The sequence below is a fragment of the Bubalus kerabau genome, chromosome 1 (genome assembly GCF_029407905.1).
Source record: "Bubalus kerabau isolate K-KA32 ecotype Philippines breed swamp buffalo chromosome 1, PCC_UOA_SB_1v2, whole genome shotgun sequence".
Taxonomy (NCBI): Eukaryota; Metazoa; Chordata; class Mammalia; order Artiodactyla; family Bovidae; genus Bubalus; species Bubalus kerabau.
Genome location: NC_073624.1, coordinates 209,372,130 through 209,394,323, shown reverse-complemented (window position 1 = coordinate 209,394,323; position 22,194 = coordinate 209,372,130). Strand labels below are relative to the sequence as shown.

The 22,194-nt window shown below is 42.8% G+C and overlaps 1 protein-coding gene across 3 annotated transcripts in view; it reads left to right on the top strand.

Moving 5' to 3' along the window:
- Positions 1 to 19,651, top strand: part of ZNF496 (zinc finger protein 496) — a 46,370-nt gene extending 26,719 nt beyond the window's left edge. For 2 of the 3 annotated variants that reach the window (XM_055551955.1, XM_055551962.1), the window contains exons 7-10: positions 8,322 to 8,454; positions 8,956 to 9,063; positions 10,147 to 10,260; positions 16,213 to 19,651. In XM_055551955.1, coding sequence (XP_055407930.1) covers positions 8,322 to 8,454; positions 8,956 to 9,063; positions 10,147 to 10,260; positions 16,213 to 16,970 — 1,113 coding nt within the window. In that variant the 3' untranslated portion in view covers positions 16,971 to 19,651. The remainder of the gene's footprint in view (positions 1 to 8,321; positions 8,455 to 8,955; positions 9,064 to 10,146; positions 10,261 to 16,212) is intronic. The other variant, XM_055551969.1, reaches the window with a different exon arrangement.
- The last annotated feature ends 2,543 nt before the right edge of the window (positions 19,652 to 22,194 follow it).

Here is a 22,194-nt window from a genome sequence, read left to right as displayed (position 1 = left end):
TCGCTTGTCCCTCCCTCTCTCCCACTGTCTTTCTGTCTCTGCCTCACCTCTACCCACCCCCTCCCCCATTTTTTTTTCCCCAGAATTTTTAGGGAGTTATATGCGGAAATTCTACTCCTTTTATCTCTTTGTTCATGCCAAGGGGGCATATTTCCTAAAAGCCAGGGCAGTTCCTTGCATAACCATAATGCAGTTACTACATTCTGGAAATTCAGCATTGAAATAGTAATCTTAGAGCATCATGCTTCCCAATTAGTTGTCCTGTGTCTGACATTTTCTCCTTGGAATTTCAGTGTTTGCCATAGTGTCAACAGTTCTGAAGAGTGAAGACTAGTTGTAATGCAGACTCTGCTCAGATAGGTTTTAACTCACATTGAGATTCAGGTTGCATATTTTGGTGGAAGTGCCAAGCTGGGTTGTGTCTTTCCCCGTGTGGCATGTTTTGGCCATTGAAGTGGTTTTCCCTATATGGGTGATGCCAGCTCTGACCTCAGGGGTAAGGATCTCAGGTGATTTTTAATGTGACCCACATATATAGAATTTATGTATAATTGTTACATAGATATTTTTTAATATTAATGTTTTTTTTAATCTTTGTTGAAATGATGACTGAAGATGGTCTGTATATTTTCACTTTTTTTAATCTAATTTTTATGCTATAATTTGCATACAACACACCTATTTTTGGACATGAATCTGAGTAAACTTTGGGAGATAGTGGAGGAGAGGAGCCTGGCATGCTATAGTCCATGAGGTTGCAGAGTCAAGATATGACTTAGTGACTGAACAACAACACCTGTTTTAAATGTAAAGTTTAGAGAGTTTTTGACAACTGTCTACCCATGTAACCATTAACCAATCAAGATATAAAACATCTCCATCAATCCTAGGAGTTCCCTGTGTCCTTTTGCATGCTCTTTTTCCCAGACCAGCGTTGATTTCCTTTTTGTCACAATAAGGTTTGTTCTTGTTTTAAATTTTTATATAAATGGAATCATATAGTATGTATCTTTGGAGTCAGGCTTCTCTTTCTCAGCCCAGTGATTTAAGCATCGTTCATCTTGTGTGTATTAGTAGTTTGTCCCTTCTTATTGCCGAGTAGTATTCTGTTGTATAACTGTGTCACAGTTAGTTTATCCAGGGTAATTCTCTGGCAGTCCAGTGGTTAAAACTCCCCTCTCATTGTAGAGGGCCCACACTGGTTGGGTAACTAAAATCCCACAAGCCATGTAGTGTGGCCAAAAACAAACACACGTAGTTGCTTTATTCACTGACCTGTTGGTGAATATTTGGGTCACTTCAGCTTTTGAATGTTATGAATGAAGCTTTTATGAACCTTCATATGCAAGTCTTTTTGTGAATATATGTTTTCCTTTCTCCTGGGCAATTACCTAGGAATGAATATGGTATATACACTTGCCATAGGGGAAATGTATATAATGAATTATAGAACTGGCTGTTTTCTATATTGATCTAACCACTTATACTCCTACCTGCAATGAATATGAGTTCCAGTTTTTACATATCTTCACCATAACCTGGCACTGTCATTTTTAAAAACATGTATTTTGGTTATTGAAATGGATATCTTAATGTGGTTTTGATTTGTACTTCTCTGTTGACTAATGAAGTTGGGTATCTTTTCATGTGCTTGTGCATCATTTCTGCATCTTTTTGGAAGTGTCCAAATGTTTTCCCTGCTCATCGGGTTGCTTGTCTTTCTGTGTTTTAGGAACTTTTTAAAGCATATATGTTCTAGATTAAGTCCTTTGTCAGATACATGTATTGAAAGTATGTTTTATCAGTCTTCAGCTTGCCTTTACATTGTTTTAATGATCTTGAAGATCATAGCTTCCCTGGTGGCTCAGATAGTAAAGCGTCTGCCTGCAATGTGGGAGACCTGGGTTTGATCCCTGGGTCAGGAAGATCCCCTGGAGAAGGAAATGGCAACCCACTCCAGTACTCTTGCCTGGAAAATTCCATGGACAGAGGTGCCTGGTAGGCTACAGTCCATAGGGCTGCAAAGAGTCAGACATGACTGAGCAATTTCACTTTCACTTTTGAAGATTGTATATCTTCAATTTTAGTGAGATTGAATTTATCAGTTTTTTCTTTTATCATTTAATACTTTTTGTGTCCTATCTAACAAATCTTTGTCTAGCCTACGGCCACAAATATTTTCCTACTGTGTTTTATAGTTCTGGGTTTTGCATTTAGGTCTTTGCTTCCTTTTTTTTTTCTCTCTCTCTTTTTTCCCCTCCAGCTGCAATGAGCAGCATGTGGGAATCTTAGCTCCCTGACCATGGATTGAGCCCCCCTGCCATGGAAGCATGGAGTTTTAACCACTAGACAGCAAGGGAAGTCCCTTTGGTTCCTTTTAAAATATTTTGTGTATGGTACGAGGCGTAGGGTTTGTTTTTTATTTTGGTTTGGTTTGGTTTTTTTATGTTGATATTTAGTTATCCCAATTTACTGAAAGATTTCCCTTCCATTGAATTGCCTTGGTACCTTTGTCATAAATTGATTGTCCACATATGTCTGGACATCTGGGCTCTATACAGTGCACTGATTTATGTTTTGATCCTTTATGTCAAGAACACTATAACATTATACTTTGTCCTTGCAGTTGGTAGTGAGTCCTCCAGGTTGACTTTTGTTTTACAGAGTTCTTTTGGCTACTCTTAAGTTCTTCAGTTCAGTTCAGTTCAGTTCAGTCGCTCAGTCGTGTCCGACTCTTTGCGACCCCATGAATCGCAGCACGCCAGGCCTCCCTGTCCATCACCAACTCCCGAAGTTCACTCAGACTCATGTCCATCGAGTCGGTGATGCCATCCAGCCGTCTTATCCTCTGTCGTCCCCTTCTCCTCCTGCCCCCAGTCCCTCCCAGCATCAGAGTCTTTTCCAATGAGTCAACTCTTCGCATGAGGTGGCCAAAGTACTGGAGTTTCAGCTTTAGCATCATTCCTTCCAAAGAACACCCAGGGCTGATCTCCTTCAGAATGGACTGGTTGGATCTCCTTGCAGTCCAAGGGACTCTCAAGAGACTTCCCCAACCCCACAGTTCAAAAGCATCAATTCTTCGGCGCTCAGCTTTCTTCACAGTCCAACTCTCACATCCGTACTTAAGTTCTTAGTATGTCATAAATTTTTGAGTCAACACATCAACTTAAATAAGTAAAGCCTCCTGGAATTTTTATATGAAATTTCACTGAATTTATAAATCATTGTGGGGCAATTGACATCATAATAGCTTGAAGTCTTCCCATCTGGAAACATTTAAATCCTTCCATTTACTTAGTTCTTCAGTGTTTGGATAGGGTACATATTTAGTAAACATTTTCCTTAAGAATTTCATGATTTTTGATGCTATTGTAAGTGGTATGGTTTTTTAATATTTTGTCTTCCACTTGTTCATATATAGAAATAAAATTGATTTTTGAATATTGACTATCCAGCAACCTTGTTAATTTTACTTATTGGTATAGAAGCTCTTATGAAGATTCCAGGGGATTTCTGTGATTGGATTGTAGGACTTTTGACCTCTGGGCTCAGATGAAATTTATCACCTTTCTTTTTGAAACTTCATCAAAGAGAACATTGGTACTGGTATTTTATATACATTTTTTTCATGTACTAGTACAGGTGAATTTTTTTTATATGTTTTAAAATATTTACTTGGTTCCCTCACCTTTTTTTACTATATTAGAAAGCTATACCAGTTGTGTTGTAAGGGTTCCATATATTTTAAGTACTCTTTGCCTTTCATTAATGGTATATCTTTGTTCCCAGTTTGTCATTTGTCTTTTAATTTCATTCATGCTGTTTCATTACTATGAATATTTATAATTTATGTGGAGTATCTGCCAATTACTTTTTCATATGGCCTCTCTATTTTTAGTGCTTGAAAGCTTTTTAGTTGGGGGATGGGCCCCAAGGCTTTTTTTTGTTTGTTTTTGTTTTTTGTAGTAATTATGATAAAAGATCAGAATCTAGTTTTATTTCTAAGTAGTTAGCCAACTGTATCAGGCACATCAGATGAAAATCATATCCCCCCCCCCCCCCCCCCCCACTGATTAGGGTCCTGTTTTTACTTATAGATTTTTTCCATAAGTAAAATTTATTAATCAAATTTTTACATATTACCAAATCTTGTTTCTGAACTTTTTCTTCTCTTCTGTGTTGGCCTGTTTTTGTTCCAAAGCCACATTTCTGATATTGAAGTTCTTTTCTAAAATGATCACCCTACTAACTTGTTAAACATTTTCTTGCAATTCTTTCTGTGTCACTAATATTACTGATTAATTACTCATACCACCATAAAGTGATTGAAGTATACTTAGAATTTTTCTAATTGAAATCGTATTATTATTTTTTATTTTATGATAGTTAAGTATAGCCACAGTTAATAACAAGCTGATTTTGCTTAAAAAAAAGGAAGAGCAACTCATTAGATAAACAAGCATCTTCTCAACATTGCTAATTATTATTGTTGTTGTTTAGTCTCTAAGTTGTGTCTGACTCAATCCCACCAGGCTCCTCTGTCCAGGGATTTCCCAGGCAAGAATACTGGAGTGGTTACCATTTCCTTCTCTAGGCATTCTCAACCCAGGGATCAAACTCATGTCTCCTGCATTGGCACATGGATTCTTTACCACTGAGCCACCAGGGAAGCCCTAAGCTAATTATTAGGGAAATGCAAATCAAAACTGCAGTGAGGTTACCACGTCACACTGGTCAGAATGGTCATCATTAAAAAATCTACAAATAATACATGGAGAGCGTGTGGAGAAAATGGAACCCTTCTACCCTGTTGGTGGGAATGCAAGCTTGTGCAGCCACTGTAAAAAGTAAGTGGAAAAAAATGTATGGGAACATATGGAGGGTCCTCAGAAAACTAAAAATAGAACTGCCATATGGTTCAGCAATTCCACTCCTGGAAATAAACCCATATAAAACTATAGTTCAAAAAGATATATGCATCCCAGTGTTCATAGCAGGACTATTCACAATAGCCAAAACATGGAAACAGCCTAAATGTCCTTGGACAGATAAATGGATAAAGAAGATGTGGTGCATATATACAATGAAATACTACTCAGCCATAAAAAATAATGGAATATTGCCATTTGCAGCAACATAGATGCAACTAGAGATTACCATACTAAGTGAGTCAGAAAGAGAAAGACAAATACCATATGATATTATATGTGGAATCTAAAAAAATGGCACAAATGAACCTATCTACAAAATATAGACTCACAGACATGGAGAACAGACTTGTGGTTGGGGAAGGATGGAGGGAGAGGGTTGAACTGAGATTTGGGATTGGTAGATTCAAACTCTTACATTTAGAATGGATAAACAAGGTCCCACTGTATAGCACTGGGAACTATATTCAGTATCCTGTAATAAACCTTTATAGAAAAGTATGTGAAAAAAAGGAATGCACATTTGTGTATAACTGAGTCCGTACAGCAGGGACTGGCACAACATTGTAAATCAACTATACTTCAGTGAAAACTAGCATAAATAAATAAATGAGCCTCTTAAGACAAAACCCAATTGACCAGTAAATCCACAACAAGATGTTCATTGAGGTAAGGGGAGTTACTGCCATGACTGCCTCATACCCACAGTGTTGCTAGAACCTTAGATTTTTCACAATACCCAATGTATTGGCAAAGGTGTATGGAAACAGGCATGCCACTGGGTTGCCAGTGGAAATGTCCTTTAGGTACTCTACCTGAAAACCAATGTGGAAATACTTAATATCAGTCAAAATGCGTGTTCCCATTACTCCTTCTACACATATACTCTGGAGACACTCTTACACATGGATGAGGTGACAGATGAGAACTTACAGAGCAATGCTGTCATTTCATGCTGTATTCATATGTAGTGGGAGTTTGAAAGACATGCACAGAATATTAAACACCAATTCCATAGCGAAGCCTCCTTCTGGGAAGATTTAGTGGTGGGACCTTCATTTTTACTTACATCTCTAATGATTTACTAGAAATAGAATTACTAGATCACAGGGTATCCTTCTGCTACATTCTCTCAAATGTTGTTCAAGTGTTCATTTTTCCTAATTGTGTATAAAGGCCTACTTTTCTACATCCTGAAGTACCTGGGGGAGAATCACACTTTTAATTTTTTCTAATGATTGGATTTTGGAAAAAAAAAAACCCAAAATTATAAATAAGTAATTGTAAGCATACACCTATGGTTATACGAGCATAAGACTGTTGAATTTTATTTATATTCGGATGATTGACATTTTAAGGCAATGCATGTTTAGAAAGACTTCTAGGGGCCTATTAGAAAGTTTTAACCCAGCAAATTCCTATCTTGACTTCTTGTCACAGTTACCTGTGTAACTCTTCATGATTTTTTTCCTTGAAAGTATAATGCTAGTTCATAATTCAGAAGATGCTTATTGAACCAGTGTTGTTTCTTGGGTGTTATAGAACAGTTTCTTGACCATGGCTCTGTTGACATTTTGGCTAGATAATTCTTTGTTGCATTGGGCTGTCTTGGGCACCACCACCCAGGGATGTCTTAGGCAGCATCCTTGGCCTCCACCCCCTCGATACCAGTAGCGCCCACCCCTCAGTGGTGATAAAAAGGTCTCCAGACATTGCCAGGTATCCTCTGAGCATAGAATGAGTCCCCCTTGGTTGAGAACCACTGTGCTAAAAACAAAAAAAAAATTGTACTGATGTAGGAGAATAACTTTTTAGTAGTAGGAGATTCACATTGATGCACGTTGGGAGAAACGTACTGTGGACAAAATGTTAATTTATTGACTCTAGCTGCAGGGTTGTATATCCTTCATGTTTATTGTATTACTGTTTTCTCTATGCTTAATTTGAAAAAATTAAAAAGTATGTATGTGGCTGGGAGGAAGGGTCCTAAGATACTGGAGGAGATTCACTGAAAACTCTCCTGGGACTCCTCTGGTGGTCCAGTTTTTAAAACTCCATGCTTCTAATGCAGGATACATGGGTTCAATCCCTGTTCAGGCAATTAAAATCCCACATACCACATGGTCAAAAACAGAAAACTAACAAAAATTCTCCTTACCCAGCCTTTCCCATGCCCCTTCCTCCTGGCACCTGGCCCCAGGGCAACCATATGGCAATAACTGGTAATATTTTGAAGTCTTTTCCAATTAAATGTATAATGGGCTTTTTTAAAAAACCCCAAATAGAATTTTATTTTAAATGCTTTGTGATTAAAACCCTTTGCAGAAAATATGTGCACGTTAAGCCAATGTATAGTGACATGCTTAGTAGAAATGTATTTATGTATTTCTGTTCTGGAATTAGAAGGTGCAAACAGAAATCTCAACTAGACCAGTAATTGTCCATCTTTCACATTTTACATCTCCCAACTATTCTGTCAAATGATCGAGGTTCCAGATTACAACAAACAAAATGAGTAATTTTTCAGTGACATTTACATTTGCCATTAATCTATTGTTATATCAGTATTTACAGGAAATTTGAGAACCTAGCATCATGCTCTAACTGGCAAAGAGTTGTAATTCCATATTGTAAAAGACTTCTTTATTTTTATGGTCTCTTGATATTATGTGGATGTGCCATCATTTCACAAACAAAGTTAATTTTTGATACATTCCCATGGTTCATGACACAAAGTATAAGAAAAGTCTCAATATTACACTTATCTGGGAAGTCCTAGCTCACTCTGCAGAAGCAGCCAATGGTCAAGACTTCTAGGTGGGATCTAGACCATCTTTGCACGATGCTTTTTTCATGTAACAATACACCTTGGAGGGCTTCCTACTCAGGACAAATAAGCTCTTATTTTTTTCTAATACTGGTGATTATGCCTTATAGGATATTCTGCAGCATACATAAACAGTCTTCTGTTGAGAATAAATTTAACTATCATCACTAGTGCTGCAGCAGAGGAGCTCATATAGACCTCATGCTGCACATGTGCAGAATAAACTCAAGAACTGGGATCTCTGCATTACATTTGGGGACATTCTGCATTTGCCTGCTTGGGGTTGTAGATATGCAGCCTCTCCAGCACTGTGTAGGAAGACCTGTCCTACACATCCTTGGCCACCCTGTGAGGTATCCACTGTTTGGATTCTGCCAAACCATATACATCTGAGGGTGGATCTCAGGCTAGAATTGGGGAGACTGTGAGCTCTGGAGCAGCCTCTCTGCTTTGTCTTTATCCCAGCTGTATATGTTGCTAGGGGCTTTGCCTCAGACTCATCTTCTTTCCCACATCCCTCCCCTAGCTTGTGCCTGGATTGAGGTATACTTGTTCTGTGGTTTCAGAACCGGGTTTCTCCTTTCAAGGATATGATCTTCTGCTTCTCAGAAGAGGACTGGTCCCTTCTAGACCCTGCCCAGACTGGCTTCTATGGAGAGTTCATCATTGGAGAAGACTGTGGGGTCTCACTGCCTCCAAGTAAGACTTAACTCAGCTCTCTCCTGAGACCAGGGACCTAGGGGTCCACATCTTACCTCACTGTCCACCCTAATGGGAGGCACCTGTGCACAGCAGTGCCAAGGCCACTCTGCAGATTAACCATTGCTTGGTGCTATCACATGAAAGTTAGGCTTGTTACCTATTTTACATACACAACCAAATATAACTTGTATCCCTTGCATTTACTCTTCTTCTATCGTTCTTATTCTGACTCTTTTCATTGCTGGTTTTCTGATAGGCCTGAAAGAGTTATCCCAAGCCCACAACTTCCCCTTTAGTGTCCCCTCCCCTGCCCTCTCCCTGCTTGCCCTGGTCCTTCCACTTTCCCTGCATGGCCCCTGTTGGTGTTCTTGGTGTGTTGTGTGTCCCTCCAACTTCTTTCTCCTCTACCTGTCTCAGAGTCACCACTGTCCTCCCACCCTGGTTTCCTGTGGGAGCAGAGGCCTGATGAATGCATATCCTTCCCTTTTCTGTGAACAGATGATGCAGCTGCCCAGCTGGATCTCTCCCAGGGAGAAGAGAATGAGCCACGTGTTCCAGAGTTGCAGGACTTCCAGGGGAAGGACATGTCCCAGGTCTCCTACTTGGGTGAGGAATGATACCAGAACTCAGTGTAATGGAAGGCTGCTGCCAGCCAGAAGCAGGCCTGTTCCTTCTGCCACTCTCTGAGCCCTCTGTTACCCCTGGACCATGTCTTGGTAGAATGAATCCTGCCTCATCCCTCATTCCTTACGGAAAGAATGTGGTTTTTCAATTTTCCCAGGTGTGGGGATTGCCCTCTTTCAACCAAGAACTAGGATATAATAGGAATATCTTTCTCCTCCACTGTAAGTAACACCTGGCTTGTGGTAACAACGCAATGACCCCTTTATAAGTGAGGTCAGATAGTCTCCAAAAGTCAGGTAGGAGAAGAGGAGGCCATGCCACCTCTTGGCTGGGCACTGGGCACAGTGCCTCTGGATGCCTCACCTGTCTTCTTCCAGCCACATACTGCAGGAAGTGTAAGGAAACTGAGGCTTGGGGAGGTACTGGGGTTTGGTTGACATGCCACAGCTCAAAAGCAGCATTTCCCACCCCTCTACCCCCACCCCCAGCTTTCCATGTCACCAGAGCTTGTGTTTATAACCACTGTGCTTTAATGCCTTAAGACGCCTGCTTCTTCAGGGGAAAAGCTTTGTACCGTGCCAGCAGTACCCCCAGGCCTCCTTTCTCTTGGGACTTTGAGCTGGCACAGAGCAGATCAGTATTCCACTCGCCACCCACACCTGGAACAAGCAGCCAGGGCCTCTGGTGTGCTCAGTTTCCCATCCCGTCTCTGCCCCAGCAGACTGTCCAGACTGTGTTTATGCAGGGTCTGCATGGACTACTGGAAATCCCACCACGGAAAGTGAAAATGACAGCGTGGATGGCAGTTCCTTGTCCACAGTCAAGTGGACGGGGCAGAACCCAGATGCACGTTCACGCTCTCTAGCTTCAAAACCCATGTTTATGGTGTTGGCCCATTTTGCCTACAGATTCATTTGCTCATCAGACATTAATTTACTGAGTGACTGTCCTGAGAGAGAGCCCAGGCCTGCTCTTGGATCATAGCCTGACATCTCTTAAGATGCCTTTTCCAGGTAGTGCTGCAGCAGGAGGAAAAATGAATTTTTCATTTTCTTCTCTGGAAAGACTTTCCAAGTCTCCAGCCATTCCAGGTAGAAGAAAGAAGAAAGCGGGATGAGCTGCAGGTGCCAGAGTTCCAGACAAGCCAGCAGACAGCACTCCCTCAAAGCACCTGCTCAGGTAAAGGAATTCATAGGAGGGTGTGGGGGTGGGTGCACCTGTGTGTGATGTGTGGGTTGAGTGTGTATATATGTGTGTAGTATGCGGGTGCATGTAGCATGGGGGTATCATGTGTACATGTGCATCCGTGTATGTGTGTGCATGAATGTGGTAATGGCATGTATGCTGTGTGTGTATGTAGTATGTTTGGTGTATTGTGTGTGAGTGTGTATATGTGTGGGGTATGTGGCATGTGTTGTATACATGTGAGCATGCCTGCGGGCATTTATGTATGTGGTACATGTATGTTTATATAATGTCTGCTGTGTTGTATGTGTAAAATTGTGCATATGTGATATATGTGTGTGCATGTGTGTTGTATATGTATATACATCTGTGCTGGTGGTGGTGGGGGTGATGTAGGTTCAGAAATTGAACTTTCTGAAATTTCTGCTGAGAGTTCCTGAGGCTGCTTGCCCTAGCTTTGTTTTTCTAGGATCTTTTCCAGCTGACTCCCAATCTGAGGCCTTCCCCTCCATGCCTTTCTCTTGTGGGTTGGTTGAGGCAGGGTGCTGACATAGTGCTTTTGGACACATGGTCTGCATATTTCTTCTCTGAGCATAAAGACCAGAGTCCCTGGACAGTGTTGCATTTGAAGAACAGGTTAGCAGAATGCTAAAAGGAGGACCACTGGAGAGTGTGCCCAGCAACATTTAGACTCTTGAGTCTCCAGTCCTTACTTAAATCCACTATGTCACAGAGGGTTTTTTGCAAATACAGTGACTCATGCACAATTTGATACCTTTTGGAGGCAAGATTTGTGTGATATTCTGGTATTTCCACCTAGTATCATGCAGAGTTCACAGTCATTTGTATTCACCCCCTATCCTGTGTAAACTAAAGGGATTTTCTGTTTTTGTAAATCTACAGCAGATCTAGGTTGACAGTACTCCCTCCCCACAAGCTTTAATGCCCTGGTTTTCTGAGGAGCCTGCTTCTGCGTGCCGAGGGTGATCGTCCCTGTGTGGCTTATTCCCAGTTCAGCTTGATTCTCAAGATGAAGTTTGAATCCTCTCTGCTTCTGCCTGCTCACAGGAGGTCTCAGCCCTGGCAGCATACTTACAGAATGTGGATTTTCATTACCACAGGGGAGTTTTTACTCTCCCATTGCTGAGCTCTGATACCAAATCTATTTTGAAATGGCAAGAAGCTAAGGCTTGCTATCTATCTAAGATCAGTCAGATGATAGATTGCAGAGAATAGGCATCGTTTTTATTTTGGTAGTTCTTCCCACACTTTCTCACAGCAGGTGAAGGGTCTGCATAGCCACATCCACACTCAACAAAGGATCCTTCCAACCAGTTCCATTTGTGTCAGTCCAACCACACATTATAATGCTACCACTGAGACTGATATCTTTTCTTGTTTATTGTGTTTTTTCTGTGAATTGCCTAGTGAATACTCTTTGGTCCTTTTCTTTTTTCTTCATTTTTTCCCTTCCCCCTTCACATTTGGTAAGCTCTGTGTCTTTATGTCCCAAGCACTGCACCAGTATAAGGTCTTCATGTGATTATATTCATGTATCTTTATGCACCTTCTGAGATAAATACCATCTTAGTCAGCACAGGCTACTAGATCAGAATACCAAAGAGATATGTTCTGTTAAACAGTATAAATTTATTTCTCACAGTTCTGGAGATTGAGAAGTCTGAGATCAGGTCAGCAGCAGATTCAGTGTGTGGTGAGGACTCTCTTCCTGGCTTTTAGTTGGCTTCCTTCTCCCTAATGTGCTCACATGACCTTTCCTTGGTACACAGAACTCTTGTCTCCTCTTATAAAAGTACTAATCCCATCACAAAAGTCCCACCTTCAAAATCTCATATAAACCTAATTACCTTCCAAAGACCCCACTTTACATACCATCACATTGGGAATTAGTGCTTCAGCATACAAATTTTGGAAAGACACAAATCCTTGGCCCATAGTATCAGACTGAGGATCTGAACCCATGTGATTAGGCTCCAGACCCCATGCTCTTTATTCCATATCTGCTTGCCTTTTCCGTGAATTGCCTCCTAAGTGCATGCGTTGCGTGCTCAGTCACTTCAGTTATGTCCAACTCTTTGCGACACCATGGACTGTAGCTCACCAGGCTCCTCTGCCTGTGGGATTCTCCAGGCGAGAATACTGGTGTGGGTTGTCATGCCCTCCTTTAGGGGATCATCCCAACTCAGGATCTATCCTGCATCTCCTGTGTCTCCTGCATTGCAGGTGGATTCTTTACTGCAGAGCCACTGGGGAAACCCTGTCCTAATTATTTGTACATAATTCTTACTACTTTTTAACTTTATGTGTCTTTTAGCACATAATTTTTAAATTTTATTTATTTATTTATTTTTGACTGTACTGAGTCTTTATTGCTGCTTGCCAGTTTTCTCTCGTTACAGTGAGCATGGGCTACTCATCATTGTGGTAAATGGGCTTCTCATTGCGGTGGCCTTTCTTGTGGAGCATGGGCTCTAGGCACTCAGGCTTCAGTAGCTGTGGCGCATGGGATTAGTTACCCTGTGACAACATGGCGCTTTCTAAAGAAGGGGTCAAACCTGTGTCCCCCACATTAGCAGGCAGATTCTTAACCACTGGACTACCAGGGAAGTCTGCACAGAAATGTTCTTTTAAAAAACATTTTAAATATGTAAATACAATTATTCATCTCTTTTTTTGTGTATCTTGCTTAAGAAAGCCTCCCCATCCTAACGTTATAAGGATATTTTTGTTATGGTGTCTTTATTTACTTACTTTTTTACGTATAACTTCCTATCCTCCTGCTTCTCTCCTTAGCACCTCCAGCTGACAGGGAATGATTTATTCCCAAGCCACAGCTTACCCTTCTTGAGGAGTTAGCCATCAACCTGGTCATGAGCTTTTTGTTCTTGAAAATACAAAGCAGCCTTTGTTCCTTGGCCTTGGAAGAGCATGGTCATAATCTTAGAACATACCCCTACCCCCACCCCCAGTTAAGCACAGTTCCCCTGAACCTTGGGCTATTTTATCTGTTTTAAATTTTTCTCCTGTAAGATAGAGATAATAGTCAAGTCTACCTTATGGGGTTATTGTTGAAGATTGATACAATACAGGTAAAAGCACGTATAACCAGTAACTTTTCCGTTTTCTCTACTGTTATCCTAACAGTTTAGCTTCTCTCTTGCCTTGCACCTTCCCCCCTGCCCTGCACCTTCCCCCAATCACCCATAATATTATCTCAGTGCTGAGCTGAGACATCCCTAATGTTACTTTTTCTCTGCAGTATTATGGACACACCTCTGTAAGTCTCATCTCATCTACTAGAAATTCTTTACACTGTTGTGTCAGTGGCACACAGCAACATTATTGTTGAATTATTTTCCCCTTTTTAGAAACTTTGCATCCATTTTTAGTCACTTGATCTGGTTTCAGGGGGCTGTCATCCCATATGTGGGCTTCCCAGGTGGCGCTGGTGATAAGGAAACCATCTGCCAATGTAGGAGACCTAAGGCATGCAGGTTTGATCCCTGGGTTTAGGAGATCCCCTGAAGGAGGACATGGCAACCCACTGCAGTATTCTTGCCTGAAAAATCACATGGACAGAGGAGCCTGGTGGGCTACAGTCCATGGGGTTGCAAAGAGTCAGACACGACTATAGTGAGTTAGCACATAAGCACAAATCCCATATGTACTACATTAGTCTCCTAGGAATGATATAATAAAGTACTGCAGACTGGGAGGCTCAAACAACAGAAACTGATTTGCTCAACATTGTGGAGGCTTAGAAGATTGAGATCAAGTTTTCAGTAGAGAGGTTTCTCCTGTGGCCTCTCTTCTTGGCTTGCAGACAGCTGTCCTCTCCCTGTGTCTTCGCATGGTCGTCTCTCTGCATGTCTATGTCCTAATCTCTTCTTCCAAGAGGTCTCTTGCATATTATCTCTTGAAAGATCTTATCTCCAACTATAGTCACATTCTTAATTACTAGGGATTATGTATTTTTAGGAGGGTGCAATTCAGCCTGTAATACTTCACCCTCTGTTCCCCCATAATCCATACTTGTTCCTGTTCACTCTCTGTTCTCCCATAATTCATACTACTCATATATAAAATACATCCATTCTATCCCAACATCCCTTAATCTCTTCCAGCATCAGCTCTAAATCCATAACTTAATCTAAATATCATCTAAGAAGAAAGACTGATGGTTCCCAAGAAAGTCTGAATCCTAACAGGGCAAATTCCATTAGATTTTAGGGTTTGAGATTCATCTTTGGCTTAGTGCTTTGTCCACCCTATGCACCTGTGGATGCAGTGGCAGCTCTGTCAACCTCTGAACTGCCTTTGGGGCTGTCTTCCTTTTCTTTCAAGGATAATCCATGTTTGCATCCAGATAGCTCTATTAGTTTATTTTAGAAGTTTGATAGAGGTAGTAGTGTTAGTTGCTCATTCTTGTCCAACTCTTTGACCTCATGGACTGTCTGAAAGCCTTCCTTTAGTTCATCTTCTTTCCTTTTTATTCCAAGATGGATATTCTCAGAAACACTGTTGGCCACCCATGAAATTTACAAGGGTCCAGGCCATCGGACAAGAGGGTCCTCTACAGACCATTCCTGGATTATCTCATCTCCACTCTTGGCTTCTTAGATGCTCGATAGGATCAGTGGTTGTCCTGCCACATGCTTGGTATTCTCTCCAGAACATACTTTCTCATTTTTTGCAGGATAGATAGACTGAAAATTTTCTAAATCTTCAAGTCTTTCCTTCCCACTCCCCCATTTCACATTGTACCCAGTCCCCTCACACTTGTGCTCTGATGTATGGATAAATACCCGCATAGACTCTTCCACTGCCCAGTGTCTCCCCTGCTTGGTATGGTATTGGGTGTTCCTGCTATGTTCTGTCCAGTTTCACCTGCCCTCACTTCCCTAAGCTGCCACAACTCTCCTCCTTCTAGCAGTTAAGTCCAGAATAACCATATTCCTATTATTGTCTCAAAGGACCTGGTACCACTATCCCCCACCCCTGTTTTAGACCTGAGCCTCTCATTTCACAAAAATGAGGAAACAACTGTAAGGAAAGCTGTGTAATGGTCTCTGGGCTACAGGCAAGGACCTCATATCAGGGTCCCCACTGCCCACCCAGCTCCTCCCCACAGTATATCTTTCCAACATCACAGACTCAAGATCCATTGAGCCAGCTTCAGTTAGTTTATAAAGTCCAGTGCATCTTTATGCATTACCACTAGTGGCTGTTGGTTGGCTTCTGATATGATACCGAGAGGGAGATATGACCTTGAGTAATCTGGAGCCTTTGAAAAGCCCTGCCATCACAGCAGGGCTCAATATCACTAGCCCTGAGCCCTTAAGCACGTGACCTGAGTTTGCCTATGTTTATAATGGCAAGTAGTACATTATTGGCTTGTGTCCAGGATCAAATGGCCTTGTGCATGTCAGAAGTCTTGAATAGCCCCTAGGGAATTTAAGTGCCTAGAATATGGTAGCTGGCAGCCTCCTGTCACTGTTTATAAAATACAGGACCCTTCTCTGTCTTAAGGCTTTTAATGCACCCTGACAATTTTTCCCTTGTCTGATTAAGAAAGGTAGAGTTAAATGATGTGTAAATGGTCAAGGCTTACACGGATAGATACAAAGTCTTAGAGCTTGGAGGGATCTCAGTGGCTAGAAAAGAAACGAATAAAAGGACTGGATCTGGGGATTTAGGAGAAAAAGGTAGGGAAGTGAGAGAAGAAAGAGGTATGCAGAATGGGTTAGCAGTGTGGCCCATGCTCCTTGGATTCCTTCTCACAAGACATACCACAGAGATAGCTACAGGGGATTCCTTACAAACATGTGGGTTTCTGGACCAACGCAGAACCTTCTTCGGTAGGGTTTGCAGGGGCTCAGATGTGGCCTGGGCAGCATCACTGATCACCTTGTTGCTTTCTGGTAGTGGGAGGTGATGCACCATTCCCCGAGAATAGCCTGGATGAGGAGGTGACGATCGAGATTGTGCTGTCCAGCTCTGGAGATGAGGACTCCCAGCTCGGCCCCTACTGCACAGACGAGCCGCGGAGCCCCACAGAGAAGCAGCACAGCCTCCCCATCTCCCACCTGAGCGGCATTGAGGCAGCGGGTGAGGTGCAGACCTCCTCTAAAAAGTCCTACGTGTGCCCTAACTGTGGCAAAATCTTCCGCTGGAGGGTCAACTTCATCCGACACCTGCGGAGCCGCAGGGAGCAGGAGAAGCCACACGAGTGCTCGGTGTGCGGGGAGCTGTTCAGTGACAGTGAGGACCTAGACGGGCACCTGGAGACCCACGAGGTCCAGAAACCTTTTAGGTGCGGTGCTTGTGGGAAGAGCTTCCGCCTCAACTCCCACCTGCTCTCACACAGGCGGATACACTTGCAGCCAGACGGACTAGAGTTAGTGAAGAAGAAAGAACAGGAGGCGTCAGGGACCACGGGTGGGGATTCTGACGACCCGCTGACAAAGGGCAAGGCCAAGCTGCGCTGCCAGTGCTGTGATTGCGGGAAGGTGTTCCAGCGGCCTGAGCACCTGGCCCGGCACCGCAGTAACATTCACATGGACAAGTCCCGGCCCTTTCAGTGCAGGTACTGCGTCAAAAGCTTCTCCCAGAACTCGGACCTCCTCCGCCACCAGCGCCTGCACATGAAGCGCCGGTCCAAGCAGGCTCTGAACTCCTACTGAGTCCGGGGCTTAGCACACATTTTTGCGTGCAGCTCCAGCGTGGGTAGAGTGTATCCCACTTGTGCTTGGTACTGACTAGTTTCAGACTCCCCCAGGACAGAGACCACGTCCTCCTGACCTTTAACTCTCAGGTAGAAACGAGATAGTGGCCAGTTAAGTATTTGCTCTGTCTCTGCTGTGCCGAAAGCCAGGAGAGTGTGTCAGCACCAGCTTTGACTTGCCCGGTGTTTCGGGTCTAAAAGAACCCTGTTCAGTGCTTCCCACGTGGTGGAGGGACTGGGGTACCCCCTACCGCAGGAAACCTTTGAGGGGTCTGTCCCTTGCCAGCTTGCAGTGTACTCCCTTCCTGCCCTGTCTGAATTCCTACCCCATCCTGAGGTCTGGAGGTAATTTCTTCCTACCTGACAGCAGGAAGCTGCAGGTGGGGTGATGGGTTAGGGAAGACAGTAAGGTGGGGCTGGACCTGTTGGCACAAGGGCAGCAGGGCCAAGCACACCAAGCCATGTCACGTCATCAGAAGTCTGTGTCCCAGGCACCATCTGGTCCATAAGAACACCTCAGAATGATCAGATGGCCCTTCCAGGCTCAGAAGCCTTTGTGGGGGACTTTATAGCTTGCCAAAGGGAAGTCTTTCTTTTATGGTGGTGACTGGTTATTGGGAATTGTGAGCTCATTCATGGCAAAGCCCACGTTAAAGCCCACATTTTAATTTGTTTGTTGGCACACACTACAAAGAGTACCTTGAAGGTCCTTGGTGTACTCGGTTGTGGGATAGAAGTGACAGCACCATCATTTGAAAGGCGCTTAACTTTCCCTTCCCCATTGTGTCATGTCTAGGAAAGGAGAGCTCACTCAGGTCCCGTAAAGGAGAGCTCAGGTCCCATGAATGAGAAGTTCTTAGGTCTGGATGAGCTGAGCAGGAGAAACAGAACTTTTGATGAAGTCATTCTATATATATATTAACTTCGTGTGCCAGTTGTATTAATTCCTTAAGGCTGCTGTAACAAAGTACCAAAAGCTGGGTGGCTCAGAACAACAGAAATTCATCATCTCAGTTCTGGAGGCCTGGAGTCCAAGACCAAGGTGTCAGCAAGGTTAGATTCTTGTAAAGGAAGGATCTGTTCCTTGCCTCTCCTTTAGCTTCAGTGATTGCTGACAATTGTTGATGTTGTTTGTCTTGTCGAAGCATCACCCCATCTTCTCCGTCTTTACATGGTGTTCCTGTGTATGTGACTGTCTCCAAATTTCCCCTTTTTATAAAGATACCAGTCATATGGAGTAGGGCCTGCCCTACTGATTCCAGACTGTTCCCATCTTAATTATATCTGCAATGACCCTATTTCCAAAAAAGTTCACATTCTGAGGTACTGGGGTTAGGACTTCAATATGAATTTGGGGGAATGGGAAGACAATTTAACCCACAATACTAGATAATCCTGAGGTTCTGCTGATATTTCTCATTCTCAGATGAATTAGTACAAAGTTGATTTAGCTTACTCTGAGTTCCATTGGAAGCAGAACTCAGATTCAAGATTCTGTTCCCAGAGTGGGGGATCCTCTGCAGGATAGCCTTTAAAGTTCGTAGCCTGGGGTTCTGGACTGGGAGTGACACTGGTAGTGAAGCCTCAAGCAATGAAAACCATCGTCTTGATCCTGAAAGACTGGCCAGGTTGGCTCAGCTCTGTGATGAAAAAGCACGGAAGCTGTGGTGGGTATATCGATGGCTGAGTCAGAAAGCCGGCTACCAGGCCTGTGTTTTATATTTATATGTCAGGTCCCATTAGCAGGCAGTAAGGCCGGGCAAATGAATGCAAGACCCTTTGCTCTTTGTCACTTCATTATCACATCAAGAGATAACAAAGCCAATGAAATAGTAACAGTTTTACAGTTATGATTTCTGTGCCTGTGTAGATACATCTATATACCCAGGAACAGTAAATAAAATAATTTGATTATACCCTGAACAAGAAATAAACTATTGGGGCTCTTTGTTTTCTAAATAGTTTCCCTCTTGGGTTGACCTTGCCAGAAAAGGGGAAAATATGTATCTTGAAGGACAAGGGAAGAGAAAATTTCAAATAGAGGCCAGATTCTGTGTACATTTGCTCTACCCACCTATGCACTCTTGCCCAACAGTCCCATTAAGGGAGGAAGTTATGAACTCACCCACTTTAGATATTTGTATAAAAGAAGAAAACTGGTCTGTTTAGTATATTTTATCTGTAAAATCAGATCATAAGTAAGAAAGACAAAAGGGGGTGTAACAGAATTGAAACCCATGGGGAGGCTATATATCTGATCAGTACCCACCAAATATTGTGAGGGAGTATCAAATTCACTGACACAAACCTGACCAGGGTACCTAGCTAATCAGAAGTCCACCTTCCCCCTGGATTCAGAAGCCCCTCTGGATGGTGCAGCTCAAATCCCAGGTTCTTCCCATGCAGAGGAACCATTGGGTTCTGGAAAAAGCTTCTCCAGAAGATAGAACCGACCCACTTCACCCTTCCTCCCCTCCCTTCCTGGGTGGCTGGGCAGACAGATGAGCCGTGTGTGTACCTTCCCGTGGATGTTGCAGACCCCACATCCAAAAAATATCTGTCCTCCCTCTTCCTCTGATCCCTTGGCATTGTTCCCATAAATTCACAGGTGCAAAATAAAAATTTGACTTGCTGAACTAATATTCGTGTTTGACTTTTCAATTAAAACAGTAAGAGTAGCACAGCTGAGAGAGCTCATCAGTTGGCCTGACAAAGAGAACTTGAGGGCTTCCGTGGTGTCTCAGTGGTAAAGAGTCCGCCTGCCAATGCAGGAGTCTCGGGTTCAGTCTCTGATCTGGAATGATCCCACATGCCACAGCGCAACTAAGCCTGTGTGCCACAACCACTAAGCCTGTGCTCTGGAGCCCGTGCTTCACAGTAAGAGAAGCCACCATAATGAGAACCCTGTGCACCACAACTAGAGAGCAGCTCCTGCTCGCCACAACTGGAGAAGGCCTATACGAAGCAAGGAAAACCCAGCACAGTGAAATAAATACAATTTTTAGAAAAGAACTTGAAGTGGGAGGATGCTGAAAATAGCCCTTCTGGATGTCAGACATCACCTTATAAAACTTTTAGGCCTCAGATAGGTAGTTCTGGTCACCTGATCTGATTACCTCTCTTTTTAGAAGAGAGAGGAAGTAATGACTTATTTTTTTTTAATGTTTTGTTTATTTATATATATATATTTGACTGTACCAGGTCTTAGTTGTGGTATGTGGGATTTTTCTGGCATGCAGGATCTTTAGTTGCAACATGTAAACTCTTAGTTGTGGCATGTGGGATCAAACCTGGGCCATGGAATCTTAGCCATTGGACCACTAGGGAAATCCCAGTAACCAGGAACAGGATTAGGATACACTCCTGATCGCACCATAGCTGTTAGCTGTTTCACCCAACTTCAGCCATTTTCATACAACCTCTCCTAACCTCTTGCCCCAGCTGGGAAAAACCAAGATTAAGCCAATGGTGGAAAGGTCCCTTGCTAATAAGTTGTCAACTACAAATTGGCACTTGCCAGGAGGATTGCCAGTGACTGAATAAGGGCATCTGCCTCTGCGGAGGACATTGAACCCTGTGCTGCTGCAGCTGTTGACCTTCAACACCCTGAGGGAGTTCAGGGTGGAGTGGAGGCACTTTGTGCTCCAGGGAATCTCGGGGAACCAGGTCTTCAGATAGTTTTTCTGGAACTGATTTCATGATCCCGACCCTTGCATCTATTCATATCTTGAAAAGCACTAAATCACTAAATGATGCCATCAGCTCCTCATGACTGGCAGAAAGACTTTCATAAAGTGAACATTTCATTGTATTGAACTCCTCTTTCACCAAAATCTTATGTATTGCCCTTCCCCCGCCGCCTCTTTGGAGCAGTCTCAGAGCTATCTGAGGTGCTGTCCTCCAGGTTGCAGTCCTCATTTTGCCCTGAAATAAAACTTATCTCAAAACTGTCAAGTTGTGCGTCTTTTTTAATCAACAAAATCATGATACAAGTGGAAGAGAAGGCACAAGTCTGTGCCAACCTTAGACTTGGAGATTGGTCCTGGTTGCTTTTCTGCCATGAGATAGTTTCCATCCTCTACCAAAAGCAGAATTTTGATCAGGCACAAACACTTCTGCTTGCAGTGTAATACAGGGAATTTGATGACATTTATGTCACCTCCCCCTCCCACACACACCCAGTTCCACCAAACAAGCCCAGGTGTTTTTCTGTTAGCAACAGAAGTTAATGCTGTTTTATCTTATAAGTAATAGTCAATGCCCACCAGTCCTCCAATGCAAACAAGTCTACAGATTAGGTAACATGTGAACCTGTGCTTGGCCAGGAAATGAACATCAGGATGAAGTTTGGATGACCAGGCTCTCCTGCTGCCAGGAAATGAACATCGGGATGAAATTTGGATGACAGGCTCTCCTGCTGCCTCACCCCACATCTAAGGCATCCAGCATCTGCTGGCTGGTTATTAAAGGGCCATAAGTTCATCAAGTACAAAGCCCTGGATTCCAGCCAAACCTGCTTTGACCATCCCATACAGACTGGGAATTTTATCCTCTCTCTAAACCATAGTCAACAACCAAGGTACCATGATTAATGTGCATATAATCACCAAGGTACATTGCAGTGTTATCAATTCCCCACTAAAAAAAAATGCAGATGAAATGGAAGACCAGATTCATATATAAGTGGGAAGGGCCAGGCTTCCCTTGTGTATCTAGGCTATAGCCAAGGATATTGAAACGGGAATCTGAGTTCTTGTTCTCAGAGCTAAAGAAAGAACTTCACAAACACGCAAACACTCAGGGTAGCAAGCAGACAGAATTTATTTCAGAGAGAAGACAAGTACAAAGTTCTCAGCATAGACATTGATAGGGGGTGAAGTGTCCCCTGAAAGCATTATCTGTAGTAGTTTATATTCTTACTAGTATTGATCTATATGTTTCTGGTTGGCTCTTACCCTTAGCATATGTCATTTTTAACCAATCAACTTAAAGGTCACAATTTTTATTGTAGCATTCCTGAGTTATCTTTTGATCCTCAGGTTTTAAGTTGTCTTAGACATTTAGTTGCCAACCGTGACCCTTTTTTATCACCTTATTGTACAATGGACCAGATATATGCACTAAAAATTAATGATCACCAGTTGTTTTTCCCTCAGGCATATGGAACAGAAGTTAATTACTCC